Consider the following 16,935-nt stretch of genomic DNA (forward strand, 5'->3'; position numbering starts at 1 on the left):
TTTAATTGTGAATAAGAGAGATATTGGACTTGTGCTCACAGGAGAGTCGACGTTACTGTCTTTGTAATGCAGGTAAAGAAGTGTGCCAGGAAAAATGTTGGTGTTGGTCTCAATGACCTCCATGTTGGAAGGCACCAGAACAATAGCAGTCAACCCTGAGCAAGCCAAATTGATTAGGATACAGGACTACAGCAATCAACCAATGACTGTACCTGCAGGAGCAGCTCTTGCAGCTGGGCGCTCTTCTCTTTAATGCGTTCTATTCTTCTTTGTTTCTCTATCTGCACCAATCAAAAACACACATCAGCCCAAGACACTCTCCACATGGAATGCACATTAAGGGTAAGGTCACACTGAGCGTTTTCAGGGAGATTTAGTCACCTGGTGACTTCACGGCGATTCGTTTTCCGGTCGCCCGAAGTTTCCTCGCTAAGAAACTTCAGACGACTTCGGAAAACGAATCGCCGTCGATTTTTCATTCTAGCCAGTGCAAGAGGGAGGGAAGGCGTTCAGGGAGATTGGTCGCCGCAAAGATGTGACTTTACCCTAAAAAAGCAATGATAAAGTATGATAGGCAGCATGGAAGCCCCCCATTATTCACATTCATTCAGTTGGACTGGATTTCCAAGCAATAAAGTACTTTTTTTCTGCGCAAACATACCTGATTCCACAGTTTTAAAGGAAACCATAATACTTGTACAAAGATTTCCCAAACATCTCTTAGAAACACAATGTAATACAAACCGACGTTGTTCCATTGTGAAGTGATGAATTCCCAAAATGTATCACTTCACAATGGAACAATATAAGGGTAGGGTTTCGTTACTGTGTAAATGATGGGTTGCATCATATCTGTGAACACAGATTATGGGTTCCATTCAATCTGTGGTTTTTTGTACGATTGCTAAAAATAAATAAAATAAATGTATGCATTTATTTCTTTAGTTCAGACAGTGTTTATGCACCTTTTCTACATATACCCAACTGAATGAGCTTATATTTAAAAAAGGGGTATAGTTTTTATCTTTAACCAAAGGCAAACCACACATTATGTCCCACAGCTGGTTGTTCCTGTTTGAACCTTGATGATTTACATTCCTTCTGTTTATGAGGATCAAGGTTATGCCTTGGGTTCGCAGTACTCTTTTCATACAATGTTACTTTGCCTAGGTTCTCCTGCTGTCTGGCAAGAATGCAAATGCAATATAAATCAGCAGGGTTTAGGCAGGAAAAGAACAGCAGCACAAGCTGATCTTTACATAGATTTTTAAAAATGTGTTATTCAAAGTGCTTCCAATATTCCAATAAACACATTTTGCAGGGTTCACAAATCAAACTGCCACTTTAAGATATATTGCTGTTTTGCTTGAGTGTAATTGACTGTTGCAGAGAACACATTTTAATTACAGGAATAAAAGCTAAATATGCATTTGTCAGGTGTTCACTTCCCACAGTCAGTTACATCCTTTTCATGTTCAAAAAGCTAAAATTCATTTGAAGTGAAGCAGCTAATGTTTTATCTTTCTTTCCCTCCCTCTACAATTAACAACCATTTCCTACAGACACAGAAATCCAATGGAAAACAAATATTTGATAAATGTTCACTGAATAAAGATTTTCCTCCCAGCAGCCATCCTAAAGAAAGAATAAGGCAATAAAGACACTTAGGGGTTTATTTATCAAAGGTCAAATTTTTGAGTAATGTGAATATTTTTAAACTCTAATAAATAAGATGTCATTCACAATTCGAATGTTATTTATGAAAATATTCTAACATCTAAAATTCGATAGAATAGTCCCGACCCAAAAACTCGAATTGGATTCGAATCGAGTTCTCCTCCGAATAAAAACTCTAATTTTTTTTTCTCTCATTGGAATCTATGGGGCATTATTTTCTAAGTGAAACTTGGCAAAAATTTGGCTCATCACTATTATTAACATCTTGAAGTAGTTCAAGGGACCTCTGTCATTGACTTCTACATTAACTCGGCAGGTTTTAGGCCAGGAGTGCCCATACTTTACTAATGAGGGGTCTACTTTTAGTGATGTTGCCCCATAATGATCTACATCGATAAAAACATTGTTAGCATTCTGTTCCATTGAAAACATTACTTACAATATTATACTGATTTATGAACAAATGTATATTGGTATGTTTAACAAACTATTTATTATGTAACTTTAATAAATAAACTGTAATAAATATCTCAATGAAAAGAATTAAACAGGAGGGTGATATAGACAAGCTGTTTGTTGACAGTTTCTTGAGATCTACTAATCACCAGCTAAAGGTCTACTGGTAGATCCCGACCTACCTTTTGGGCACCCTTGTTTTAGCTGGAGAATAGTCGAATTAGAACTGTTTCCAAGGTCGAGGTGTGATAAATCTCACATTCAAATTAAAAAATTTGCGTTGGTGGTTTTAAATTCTAATTTGTGAATTTAGAACATTCAAATTTACCATACAAACCTTAGTAAATCTGTCCCTTAGTGCCAATATTGCTTGAATCCGCCATGGCTGCAGTCAGTGCCATGAACACAATCTGTTTGTCACTGCACAAAAGTGGTAGATTTCATTCAAACTCTCAGGTGTGCAGAAAAGATATAAAGCATGGTGTCTTATGTGCCTCCAGCTGCTTTGAGTGGGATTAAAGGACCAGTAACATAAAAAATTCTTTAGTATACCATGAAAAAAAAAAACCACCAAGACTAATTAAAACTTTAAAATTGAACAGACTTTATTAAGAAATAACTTACCGAAACTCGGTTTTCTCTCCTCTTCAAAAAAGGTGGCATGGCGACGATCCATTGTGCGGTGCTCGAGTTCTCCTCCCTGGCCATCTCCTATAAGGAAGGCAGGGAGGAGAAATCGAGTGCCGCACGATGGATCGTCTTTTCTGAAGAGGAGAGAAAACCGAGTTTTCGGTAAGTTATTTCTTAATAAAGGCTGTGCGATTTTAAAATTTCATTAGTCTTGGTGTTTTTTTTTTCCTGGTATACTTAAGAATTTTTAAAACTTTTTTTTTGAACTTACTGGTCCTTTAAAGAGGAATAATAGGTGCCTGAAACTATCCACTCAACACAGTACATCAGCTCCAATATAGAAGGTGGAACTCCATAGAGTTATTTTGATATATTCATCATCACAGGGTTTTAGGACAGTTAGGGCAATGGCACACAAGAAGATTTGTCGCCTATAAGAAATCTGAGCTACCTGTGCTCAACAAACATCCTAACATTTGGATAGTCATATGCTTGTATTTTTTAGGAGATCTATCACCTGTGGTAGCACAGATTTCCTCCGGGTGACGGCCCTTTAGAATAATGTATAAAGTAAAATAATGTATAAAAGTAATAATGTAAAGGAACATATGCACTGGTAGGAAGAAAGAAAGGTAAAGTTACCTCCAAAGTTTCACACTCCTGGACTGAGTTAGAGGGTAACCCGATCCACTTGATTTCTTTCTTCTCTTTGGAAATAATATTCATTGCCATCAGTACATTCAGGGCATCATATACCCTCCTCCTGATGTTTTTTTGGTCATAGGCCTGGACAGAAACAAAGCCATGGGATTTACAAGTCTGTCAAATGCTTGAAATACCGAGCTGAAGGTCAAGAAACAGACAATGAAATCAACAAAAGAATAAAGTATTTTATCAGAATATATATTTGTACTGTCAATAGAACTGCTGCTCGGGTATAAGGATGGCACACACGCTGTATCATCATATTGTGAAGGACAGTAAAATCTGACTGGAAGAACAGTGGCACAGACTCTTGGTGAGACATGCATTTTTTTACTCATGAGAATAGTACTATTACCATTTGGGCTATGAACAGGTGATAATGGATCCAACATTTAAATGGTCTTATAAACACAACCAAACCCACATACCATATAGAGATTATACATATGTATTCCTCATACGCTAGGACTCAGGATTATCCCCCTGAAAATGATATATATACACAGGTATGGGGCCTGTTATTCAGAATGCTCAAGACTTGGGGTCTTCTAGATAATGGATCTTTCCGTAATTGGGATCTTCATACCTTACGTCTACTAGAAGATCATGTGAACATTAAATTAATTTAATTGGCTGTTTCTGCTTCCAATGAGGATTAATTATATCTTAATTTGGATCAAGTACAAGGTACAGTTTTATTATTACAGAGAAAAAGGAAATATTTTTTTCAAAATTGGATTATTTCATTATAATGGAGTCTATGGGAGATGGCCTTTCACTTACAGAATCAGTGGGCAAGTGACCCACAGAGTTAGCCAACTCGGCCACCAGCTCATCTGCTACTTCGTTATAAGACGTGGTCCCTTTGGTTTGAACCTTCTCACACACTTTCATGGAGAAATGCCTCAGGCCCTTTCCACTCTTCTCTCCTCTTTTACTTCTTTTACTGAAAGGAAAAGAGAATATTATGCCAGGGACAACAAATACAAACAGACTGCATAAAACCTACGTATTAAGTCAGGTAAATCAATAGAAGCAAGCTGCAAGTGAATTTATTTACCATATGCAATACATATAGAGAAAATAGGTCTGTTAATAAGTGTATTAGTCTAACACTATCCCCAAATTCTGCCATTTAAATTAAGACTAACTGAATATAAACTTTATAGGGTACATTTACCCTTGCAAAAGGGAAGTATCACATCAATGAGCAGTGTAGGTTTTTTTTAATACAAAAGAGGATCGTGCAGAATGCATGAGCCACTGTCCAGGACACTGTTTCCTGCTCTCCTCCTACATATTTATGGCTTGTGTTCACAAGAGGTGCAAAACCACTATGTTCTGGTTTTTTTTTATTGTCTGTAAGTCCTCATCTTTCAGCTTTCAACCCTTGCCAAATAATGGGTGATTTCCACTAGACTCCAAACCCGTGTAATGTAATGTCAGTTAGATTAACACTGCCCTGTCAGCTTGTTTCACTTATCTGGCACATTAACAAACAGGCATGCACCTACCTTTCCGAAAAGTCAGATTCTATAAATTCTCGAGCACGTTTCCTGTCCCTAAAAGGAAAACAATTATTTGTTATAAGGATTACTTTCTGCAGGAGCTTTGAATCACAATTGGTCAGATATGGTCCCCGTGGAGTGTCAGAGACAGACGCTCCTGCTAGCTCCCCCTGTTGTATTAGTAGTAAGCTGGGTATATAAAAAAAAAAAAAAGCCAGAGAACAGAAAGAGCAGTAAAAACGGATTAGAATGATCAGGAGATTGTTATATAGCAAAGCAGGGAACTATAGGAATAAAATAAGATGGAGAGTCAGGGTTGAAAGATAATGAATATAGAACAGAAGGTGCAGGAACATGGGTGCAGAAAAGGATGAAAAAAATTAAACAGAATCTGAGAAACTGTGGGGCATTTGGGGCTAAGCGTGATATTAAAAGTGAATTACCCTGGAATCCAGGTGGTGGCCTCTGTGATGTGGCTCTGGGTGACCATAGCTGAAGTATTGGCAGTGTATGAACTCCCAATCAGAAGATCTCCTGCCACGCTCAGTCTGTGGGGAGTGCTTATAATCTAGAGGCAAATGGTACAGATTAGAAAAATACTACAGTATCTATTATAAGTTTAAATAAAGTGTCAATTATCTATATTTAATACACAAGAGCCATGAATATCCTGTAAATTATATTCTTATAAATGGTGTCTAGTGATGTATAAACGGTGAGTAATGATGTAATTTTTGTCACATGACTCCTAAAACTTGTGTATTATATAATAAATAAAGTATCCCTTGTTGGAAAATATGAGAATATTAGAAGTAACCTCGGAGTTCCAAGACCTGTATAAAAACACTCGGCCGAAGGTCGTGGAACTCCTCGGTGACTTATAATATCCTTATATTTTACAAGGGGGGGTACTTTATTCAATATATCACATACGGCTCTATAATCCAGTGTAGGTGATGTATGAAATTGCAACATATTGACACCATGCAACTTTCCCCTGACATTCCACAGTCCACACACACATCACTGGATCCACCACTATCATGTAGATTGAAACAAACTTCTGCACAGTCACGGACTTGTAACTCTGCTGCAGTTGTTGAAGAGTGCTTTAAAGGAGAAGGAAAAGATAGTTCTACAATATACCTCTTATATGTTACCCTAGTATCTGCCAACTGGGCTGCTATATTATTTTTTTTAAATAATTGGTAGGCTTATTGTAGATATTGTCTGCTGAAACACTTGCTGTTACAATCCTTTGCCAGCGCTATTTTGTTCCTGCTTGCTGTCAGTTCCCCCAAGCGCCATCTGCTGTTGCGCATGTGCCAATTTTTTTTTTACTCCTTCCTTGACCGCGCAGAATGATAGAAAAATTATCACATATGAAGGGCAAAGGCCTGTAAGGGACCTCAAGCAAGACCTGGATTGAATGGAAAGAAACTAGCTGATTGCAGGCAAACTGAGAAAAACAGAGAAGCATTGTAAAAATGGAGAAACCTAGATAAAATAGCACACACAACTCAAGCTTCATTTTGTACTTTTGTGCTCCTTTAAGGCTCTCACAGCCCGATCCACTATGTAAAAGTTCACATGCAATAGATTAGAGACATTTTAATGGGGAATTATATCCATACTATTTGAATATTTTATTACAAATGATACTGTCCGTAACATTTTGGGAGACCCTTGCCTCCCATCCTCAGGTGCAGATCCTAAAGTGAACATGTACCATACTTAAAGTGGACCTGTCACCCAGACACAAAAAGCTGTATAATAAAAGTCCTTTTCAAATTAAACATGAAATCTAATTTCTATTTTTTATTAAAGCATTCATAGCTGTTGTAAGCTTATTTAAAAATCTCATCTGTCAATCAAATATTGTCAGCCCCTCCTCTATGCTATGGGCATAGTGGCGGGACAGACAATTACTTTCACTTTCCATTCAGCACTTCCTAGATGTCACTGCTCTCCACATATTCCCCCGTTTTCTTTACCATTTAATTGTGTAACCAGTACATGGGGATGGACATCGGGTCCCCCATTCTGGTGTATAAACAAGATTCTGAGATGATACAAGGCTTGTCTGAATAACAGTGTCCACAAAATGGCTCCTGCCTGCTTACTATAATTTTGAATTCCCAGACTGAAGGAAACAAGATTCAAATAATTTATATAGTGTGATTAAAGTTCATTTTGTTTGACTAATGTGATAAAATAGGATTTGGAATAATTTTTTTGGGTGACGGGTCCACTTTAAAGGGATACGGTCATCGGATAAAATCAGTTAAAAGTGCTGCTCTAATATAATTCTGCAATGAAATCAGTTTCTCAAAACAGCAAACAGATTTTTCATACTTAATTTTTAAATCTGACATGGGGCTAGACATATTGTCAGTTTTCCAGCTTCCCCCAGTCATGTGACTTGTGCTCTGATAAACTTCAGTCACTCTTTTCTGCTGTACTGCAAGTAGGAGTGATAGCTACAAACTTGTGACAACTGGACTAAGCATCACAGAGAAACTTGAAGACCCCGATCTCTCTTAGACCCATGGCACACTAGACATAGGCTCCGCCAGTGAACTCATACCAGGGGAGAATTGTCTTTCACTGCTAAGGCTGCCACAATGGGAATACGGGACATGTCATGGATCAGAAGGGGTAAGAATTTACATGGAGCGATTTTAATGCAGCACTCACATCTAAGAAGACATGGCCAACTGGACTATGGTAGCTACATACAGAAAGTGGAACATACAAAAAATCAAAAACTAGTTTTAAATACACAAGACTGTAGCACTGCCATGAATTGTGATTCAAACTACAAGATTATAGTTGTACACATGGCCAGCCTATATCCACTCATGGCCTTTGGTAAGATAAATTGGGGGTTGACTCCCCTGCAGCTCAAACATTCTACAGCACTTATGGGGTTAAGTGTATTAAGCCAAAAACACACAGCAGGTGCTTAGACACTAATGATGTTCACATGGCAGATCCAAAACCACTCCACTCCCTCTGAATTCAGCCAGTCACCCACTTACAAGACCGCCAGGGTACAACGAGCTGCTGTTTTTGGCTGACCCCTCAGCAAACAATCCACTTTGATCTCCACCGGAAGCTAAGGACTGATGATGAGCATGCAGGACTCGGGATGTATGAAAGCCATGTGCTGGAAACTACTTACACGTCTTTTCTGGCTCTGCCCTTGTTTATAACACATAGCATATAACAATCACATACAATCAACCATGAATTCCAGAGTTCTACCTTGGGTTTATTAACCCAAAATAAATACTTGTAAACCAAGGTCACACAAGCAATTTGCAATTATGCAGCTGTGACCTTAATTATCATATCTGTGCCTGTGAAGGGCCACTGTTCTATTGATTTAACCCAAAATTGAAAACTGTCTTCAGGAGCCCCCAGGAATTCAGTATAATCTGCTGGGTACGCTCAATGCAAATTACAATAATTTGTATGCTATACCTGCATGAATAGAACTTTTTGCTACAAGAAGTTTTCATGCCTTTAGGGCTCAAGCCCAACTTTTGGAGTTTACTTTTTGTTTAAGCTCTCCTTTAGCTCATTACAATACTACAGATGTATAATAACTAGAGATGAACCAAATCCACTTTTCCCAGACTTGGACATAGATCAAACCACTACCAACCCCCAATGGTTATGGCATAGGCACCTGGGGTACAAGCCAATACTATGCCCCAAAGCGTCACACTTGTAAAACACCTAAAGATTAATTCACCAAGTAGTAACTAGGGATGCACCGAATCCGCTTTTTTGGATTCGGCCGAACCCCCGAATCCTTTATGAAAGATTTGGCTGAATACCGAACCGAATCCGGTGGGAAGGGGAAAACATTTTTTACTTTCTTGTTTTGTGGGGAAAAAAAACACGTTATTTCCCTCCCTGACTCTAATATACATATGCAAATTAGGATTTGGATTCGGCCGGGCAGAAGGATTCTGACGAATCCGAATCCTGCTTAAAAAGGCTGAATCCTGTACCGAATCCTGGATTCGGTGCATCCTTAGTAGTAACGGATCATACTGAGCTAAGACTGGTAAAATACAAGGTGCTCCTTCAGCCAGTCCAGGGGTGGTTTTATTATGTTATAGAACGGCCAATTCTAAGCACATTTTCAATTGCTTTTCATTATTTATTTTCTATAGTTATTTGTCTTTTTCTTCTAACTCTTTGCAGCTTTCAAATGGGCGTCACTGCCCCCTTCTAAAAATCAAATGCTCGGTAAGGCTACAAATGTATTGTCGTTACTTTTTATTACTGATCCCTCTATTCAGACCCTCTCCTATTCATATTCCAGTCTCTTATTCAAATCAATGCATGGTTGCTAGGGTAATTTGGGCCCTAGTTACCAGACTGCTTAAAATGCAAATTGAAGAGCTGCTGAATAAAAAGCTAAATAACTCATAAAACTTCAATAATAAAAACATGAAAACAAATGGCAAATTATATCAGAATATCACTCTCTACATCATATTTAAAGTTATCTCAAAGGTGAACAACCCCTTTAACTTCAGGGTTCCATGACATGTATAAAAGCACTTGGGCATTGTTCTTTTAAATGCTCATTGAACTCCTCAATGACCTATGATATCCTTATATTTTATAACAGTGGGTACTTTATTCACTATACAGGTATGGGATCCGTTATCTCAAACTCGTTATCCAGAAAGCTCCAAATAACGGAAAGGTTGTATTCCTTAGACTCCATTTTATCCATAAAAAAATTTAAAAATGAGTTCCATTTTCTCTGTAATAACCAAACAGTACCTTGTAATTGAAACTAAGATGTAAATAATCCTGAAGGCAAAACCAGCCTATTGGGTTTATTTAATGTTTACATAATTTTCTGGTAGACTTAAGGTACAAAGATCCAAATTAAGGAAAGATCCGTTATCCTGAAAACCCAAGGTCCAGAGCATTCTGGATAACGGACCCCATACCTGTACCTGATACATAAAGACGCATTTTCAACTGGATCCACTGTCCGGACTCTGTACCTGTGAGTGACAGATGGTTGCAATGGGGCATTCGTATTGGATAAGGAAACCTCCGCTCCATAATTTAAAGGAGAAATACATTTTATTGAAATCATAACCAACAGATATTAATCATATCCTACTACGAAACCTATTAAAATAATCTTGTACATTGGGCTGACATTTTGGGATATTCTGTGTGGCACTCTGATCACATGACAGGAAATGATGCAGGCTTAAGTGTAAGTATAGGAGAAAGAAACAAAACTCACTGTTCATTCATTCGTTGATATAACCTAGCATGCCTGTGTGTCCTTGGTTTGTGGGTCAGCACAGAACCTCATATGGGCCAGAGGGATGTATTTTAGTACAGGTATGGGACCTATTATCCAGAATGCTCAGGACAAGGTTTTCCGGAAAACGGATTTTTCTGTACTTTGAATCTTCACACCTTAATTAAGTCTACTAGAAAATCATGTAAACATAAACCCAACAGGCTGGCTTTGCTTCCAATAAGGATTAATTAAATCTTCATTTGGATCAAGTACAGACAACCTTTTTTTCTTTTTTTTTTTTTTTTATTACAGAGAAAAAGGAAATATCAAGCTTGATATTAATAACCACTGAGGGTCATATTGAAGTCACGTGAATGTCATAACTAGAAGGGAACAAATCATTCCCAATCACATCCCTAATGCTGTAAAAGAAAATTCCGCCATGGCCGTCTGGCCTATGAAACCCAATTAAACTGTTTGCTAGTGATTCGATGGCTGCCAGATTACTGCGGGAAACGTTACCTTGTGCCCCAACTGCTCAGCACGTTTATTAGAGGAATTATATTCACATGTGCAGTCAGATATCCCCTGAGGTTACTTGTCAGCAGAAAATATTAACCACTGTCTACCTTAACCCCTTCTGCTTCACACAGAAAAAAAAACTACTTAACTCCTTCTGCCCCAAGGTAACAGCTAAAGGCATAATTTTTCACCCTGCGAGCAGAAGTGGTTTAGTAATGTTGTTATTATTTTTTATTCTAGATTGTTTTTAGACTTGATCTTCTTCCCGGTCCTTTAATGGTGAGAGATTTCTATTGGCTATTCCTACTCCTTAAAGGACAAGGAAAGGCTTGAAATGTTGTACATTTGTAAGGCCAAAAGGCCTCAGAGGTAGTGAGGACCAAGGGAGGAGGTAGCAAAAGTCCAAGTTTGCGGTACAAATAGGGATGAGACGAGAGAATGGTCAAACAGGCAATAATATCAGTCCAGGCAGAAGAGGTTCGAAGTCGAAGAATCAGGCAAGAGGTCGGTACACAAAATAGGCAAGAATATCACAAGAACACACCCAGGAATAGCAAGCTAAAACCTATAATTGGGCATAGGTGAATTCCCAGAGCTCCTTAATATAGTCCCAGATTTGGCGCCAATTTGGACGCATCGGCGTCATAACGTGCGCGCGGACGCGCTGGCGTCAGCGACCGACGCGCTGACGTTTGCGACTGACGCCGGCGCCAATTATTGACGCCGACGTCCATTCCGTCGCCGGCGACCAATCAGAGTGCGGGAAGAGGTCGTCATCATCCGGCTGCGTCCGTGAGGAACCAGGGAGCCGCCATCTTGGACGCCATCTTGTAAACTAATTTCGGACTCCATTACAGTACCCCCTCCCTAGGGGGGGCCTCAGGACCACCTGGGTTAGAAGGAAACTGCCGATGAAATTTTCGGACCAGGAGAGGAGCATGGACATCCGAACTTCTTATCCAGGAGCACTCCTCAGGGCCGAACCCCTTCCACTCAATGAGGTATTGTAGGGTACCCCTCGAAACCTGGGAATCCAGGATTCTTTTCACCTCAAATTCCTGATGACCGTCCACCATGACAGGAGCTGAGGAGGAAGAAGAAGAAGAAGTACCTGCAGGTTTGAGCAAGGAGACATGGAAGGCGTTCGGAATCCGCATTTCCGGGGGAAGTTGTAATCGGACCGCCACCGGATTGATGATCTCAGCGATGGAGAAGGGGCCAATAAACTTGGGACCAAGTTTAGGAGAGGGGACTTTGAGACGAATGTTCCATGTAGACAGCCAAACCTTGTCACCGGGTGCATACGGAGGGGAAGGAATTCTTCTCTGATCGGCGAATTTCTTCTGGACCAAGGAACTTTTCTCCAGATTGACGACAGTGGCGTGCCAGATGGCTGACATGTGGGCAGCTTGGTCATTGGCGGCAGGGACATTGGTGAGTAATAAGTCCTGAGGAAAAGCCAAAGGGTTAAGACCATACATACAAAAAAAAGGGGATTTTTCAGAAGAAACGTGTAAAGCATTGTTATGTGCGAATTCAGCCCACGGAAGTAGATCCGCCCAATCGTCTTGGCACAACGATACATGGCATCGAAGAAACTGTTCCAGGGCCTGGTTAACCCTCTCGGCTGCTCCATTAGACTGTGGATGGTAAGAAGAAGAAAATTGAAGAGAAACACCAAGGGCTTTACACAGGGACCTCCAAAACTTGGAAACAAATTGAGAACCACGGTCAGAGACAATTTCAGCAGGGAAACCGTGGAGGCGAAAAATGTGTTTAATAAATAATGAAGAAAGTTCAGGAGCAGAGGGGAGTTTCCGAAGAGGAGTAAAATGTGCGACTTTACTGAATCTATCAATTACCACCCAAATAACTGTATAACCAGAGGAGTTAGGGAGATCCACAATGAAGTCCATAGATAGATGAGTCCATGGGCGAGAAGGGATGGGTAACGGTAGGAGTAGCCCCTTAGGAGGGGAACGTCCAGACTTGGATATAGCACACACAGAGCAAGAAGAAACAAAGTCTTTGACATCCTTTCTTAGGGAAGGCCACCATACAAGGCGAGACAGAAGTTCAGTGGTTTTTCTGATTCCAGGATGCCCGGCCTGTTTGGAGTTGTGGGACTGAACCAGAATGGAATGACGGAGTTCAGGAGGGACAAAAGCAACACCAGCAGGGGTTCCTACAGGAGCAGAGGATTGAACTGACAATAACTGGGAGGCCAAGGAAGGAAATAGAGCAGCGATGATCTTTGTAGGCGGTACAATGGATTCTGGTTCGACAGAAGAGATATCTTCGAGAAGAAAGCTTCTGGAAAGAGCGTCCGCCTTCTTGTTTCTAGCACCAGGACGAAAAGTTAGAATGAAATTAAAACGAGAGAAGAATAGTGCCCACCTGGCCTGACGAGGGTTGAGGCGTTTGAGTGTCTGGATATACTCTAGATTTTTATGGTCCGTAAAGATGGTCACAGGGACGGAAGAGCCTTCCAGCAAATGTCTCCATTCCTCTAGAGCAAGTTTAACGGCCAGTAACTCACGATTTCCAACATCATAATTCTGTTCAGAAGAGGTGAATTTTTTCGAGAAGAAAGCGCAAGGATGTAGTTTTCCATCAGTAGACGCTCTTTGGGACAAAATTGCTCCAGCTCCGACATCTGAGGCATCAACTTCAATGAAGAATGGCTGGCAAGGTTCAGGGTGTCTGAGAATGGGAGCAGAAGAAAAAGAAGCTTTAAGATCCTTGAATGCTTCCAAAGCTGAAGATGGCCAATGCTGAGGCTTACCCCCTCTTCGGATAAGAGAAAGAATGGGAGCAATTTTGGATGAGAACCCCTTGATAAATTGTCTATAATAGTTAGCGAAGCCAATAAATCTTTGGATAGCTTTGATACTGGTGGGGAGAGGCCAGTCCTGGATAGCGGAGATCTTGGCAGGATCCATTCTGAAACCCTGTTGAGAAATAATGTAACCAAGGAAAGAGATGGACGATACTTCAAAAGAACACTTCTCCAACTTGGCAAATAAGTTATTTCTCCGCAGACGGGAAAGGACTTCTTGGACTTGAAGACGGTGCTCAGCAAGGTTCCTGGAAAAAATAAGGATATCGTCCAAGTACACCACTACGTATTGGCCCAGCAAATCCCTGAAAATGTCATTTACGAATTCTTGGAAGACCGCGGGGGCGTTACAGAGGCCAAATGGCATTACAAGGTATTCATAATGCCCGTCGCGGGTGTTGAATGCGGTCTTCCATTCATCTCCCTCTCTGACCCGGATTAAATTATACGCCCCACGAAGATCCAACTTGGTGAAAAGACAAGCCCCTTTGAGTTGATCGAACAGTTCAGAGATGAGAGGAAGGGGATAACGGTTTTTAATAGTAATTTTGTTTAAACCTCTATAATCAATGCAGGGCCGCAAACCTCCATCTTTTTTCTCTACAAAGAAGAAGCCGGCTCCAGCCGGGGAAGAGGAAGGACGAATAAAGCCTCTTTGCAGATTCTCTTGAATGTACTCCTTCATGGCATGGGTCTCGGAAGGAGAAAGCGGGTAGGTGCGACCCCTGGGAGGCATGGTTCCAGGAAGGAGTTCGATGGGGCAATCATAGGGACGATGGGGAGGCAGGACTTCGGCAGACTTTTTATTAAAGACGTCAGAAAAGGCTTGATAAACAAAGGGCAAAGAAGAATTTGAAGACACAGATGAAACTTTAATGATGGATTTGGTGGGTAAACAATTTTGTTGGCAGAAAGAACTCCATCGGGAAATCTGAGACGAAGCCCAGTCTATTACTGGGTTATGAATATTCAACCAGGGCAAGCCAAGCACAACGGGAGTAGAAGGACAATCAATTAAAAGGAAGGACAGTCTTTCAAGATGCATGGTTCCCACAATAACAGAAAGTTCATCGGTGGAGTGGGAAATTGTAGCAGAAGACAATGGACGATCATCAATCGCCAATGCACGAAGGGGAACAGCCAGAGATCGCAGGGGAATGGCTTTCAGCGAAGACTTTATCCATGAAATTCCCAGCTGCGCCGGAGTCAAGGAAAGCTTCAGAAGAAATCGTCTGGGTTCCAAAACGAATCTGCACAGGAAGGAGGAAGCGTTGAGCAGAAGAATGGGGAGAAGGAGCAATTCCACCCAGGTAAGTCTCCCCAGTCTTACCTAGGTGTTGGCGTTTCCCGGCTTCACTGGGCACTCATAGGCGAAGTGGGATTTTCCACCACAATAGAGGCAAAGTCCAGCCGCCCTTCTCCGAAGCTTCTCCTGTTCGGTCAGACAGGCCCGTCCGATTTGCATAGGCTCTTCCGCAGGCAGGGAAGAAGAAGAGGAAGCCGCAGGAGTAGGAGAAGGCAAGGTGGAAGCCGGATTGGGAAGGAAGGGTCTTTGAAATCGAGGAGCCAGAGTAGGTTGGAACCTGTGGAATCTCTTGGTTGGGGAGCGCTCTCTGTTGAGTTCAGCTTGAAACTCCCTCTGCCGAGTATCTACCTTTATGGTCAAGGCGACTAGATCTTCCCAACGGGATGGAATTTCCCTGGACACCAGATCAATTTTTATGCGTATCGCCAGGCCGTTGTAAAAGGCAGCGTGATACCCGTCATTATTCCACGAAGTCTCTGCAACCAGGGTGCGGAATACAATGGCGTACTCCGAGACAGGGCGAGTTCCCTGTTGAAGATGGAACAGGCGTGCAGAAGAAGCTGTGGCCCGACCTGGAGCATCAAAGACCACACGAAGTTTGTGAACGAAGGACCTGGCATTGTCGATAATAGGATCCTCCTTTTCCCATAGAGGTGAAGCCCACTCCAATGCCTTCCCTTGCAGGCGGGAGAATATGAAGCCCACCTTGGCACGTTCGGAAACGAATTGGCTGGGTGAGAGTGCAAAGTGGACCTCGCACTGATTGATAAACCCAGGGCAGGCTGCAGGATCACCACTGTAGAGTGGGGGAGCCGGAATGCGGGGCTCGGAGACGTGGAGTGGAGCCACAGATACAGGTACAGGTTCAGGATCAGCGGGTGTTAGAGCCGACAGCTTTGCCAGTATTGTTTCCAGAGCCTGACCAAAATGGGACTGCTGTACCTCATAGGACTGCATCCGGGAAGCCAGACCACGAAGCGCTCCACCGACATCAGGCGGCGCTGGATTTTCCTCCGAAGGGTCCATGGCCCAATTATAATGTAAGGCCAAAAGGCCTCAGAGGTAGTGAGGACCAAGGGAGGAGGTAGCAAAAGTCCAAGTTCGCGGTACAAATAGGGATGAGACGAGAGAATGGTCAAACAGGCAATAATATCAGTCCAGGCAGAAGAGGTTCGAAGTCGAAGAATCAGGCAAGAGGTCGGTACACAAAATAGGCAAGAATATCACAAGAACACACCCAGGAATAGCAAGCTAAAACCTATAATTGGGCATAGGTGAATTCCCAGAGCTCCTTAATATAGTCCCAGATTTGGCGCCAATTTGGACGCATCGGCGTCATAACGTGCGTGCGGACGCGCTGGGGTCAGCGACCGACGCGCTGACGTGTGCGACTGACGCCGGCGCCAATTATTGACGCCGACGTCCATTCCGTCGCCGGCGACCAATCAGAGTGCGGGAAGAGGTCGTCATCATCCGGCTGCGTCCGTGAGGAACCAGGGAGCCGCCATCTTGGACGCCATCTTGTAAACTAATTTCGGACTCCATTACAACATTATGTTTTGGGCTTCTGTACCAGCCCAAGGCAACCACAGCCCTTTTAGCAGATGTAAAGATCTGTGTCTCCAAAGATGCCCCAGTAGCTCCCCATCTTCTTTTCTGCTGATTCACTGCACATGCTCTGTGCTGCTGTCACTTACTGAGCTTAGGGACCCACTCAAAATATACAGAACGCATAGAATATAAATGTCACAGTATAAGGCTGATTAGTAATTAATACAGATAATTACTACATGGCAGCATAGAAACCAGTGCAATTTACATCATAATTTAATAATCAGCCCTGTAGCATCAGCTTATATGACAGCCCAACCTCATTTTCTGCTTGATAATTTGCGACGACCCCTAAGATCTCAACAGCTGCTCAGAGCCCACTGATCATGTGAGTGTCACAGACACTTTCCAAGATGGTGACCCCCTGTGACAAGTTTGAAGTCCTGGA

At 41.8% G+C, this 16,935-nt stretch overlaps 1 protein-coding gene across 4 annotated transcripts in view; it reads right to left on the bottom strand.

The window, feature by feature from the left end:
• The window catches only part of tfdp2.S (transcription factor Dp-2 S homeolog), a 53,620-nt gene that overhangs the window by 10,001 nt on the left and 26,684 nt on the right, over positions 1–16,935 (bottom strand). For all 4 annotated transcript variants that reach the window (NM_001127783.1, XM_018264201.2, XM_041563876.1 and 1 more), the window contains 5 exon segments: positions 213–281; positions 3,406–3,549; positions 4,252–4,414; positions 4,983–5,030; positions 5,420–5,544. In NM_001127783.1, coding sequence (NP_001121255.1) covers positions 213–281; positions 3,406–3,549; positions 4,252–4,414; positions 4,983–5,030; positions 5,420–5,544 — 549 coding nt within the window.

This window comes from Xenopus laevis, chromosome 5S, assembly GCF_017654675.1.
Source record: "Xenopus laevis strain J_2021 chromosome 5S, Xenopus_laevis_v10.1, whole genome shotgun sequence".
In the NCBI taxonomy this organism is placed as follows: domain Eukaryota; kingdom Metazoa; phylum Chordata; class Amphibia; order Anura; family Pipidae; genus Xenopus; species Xenopus laevis.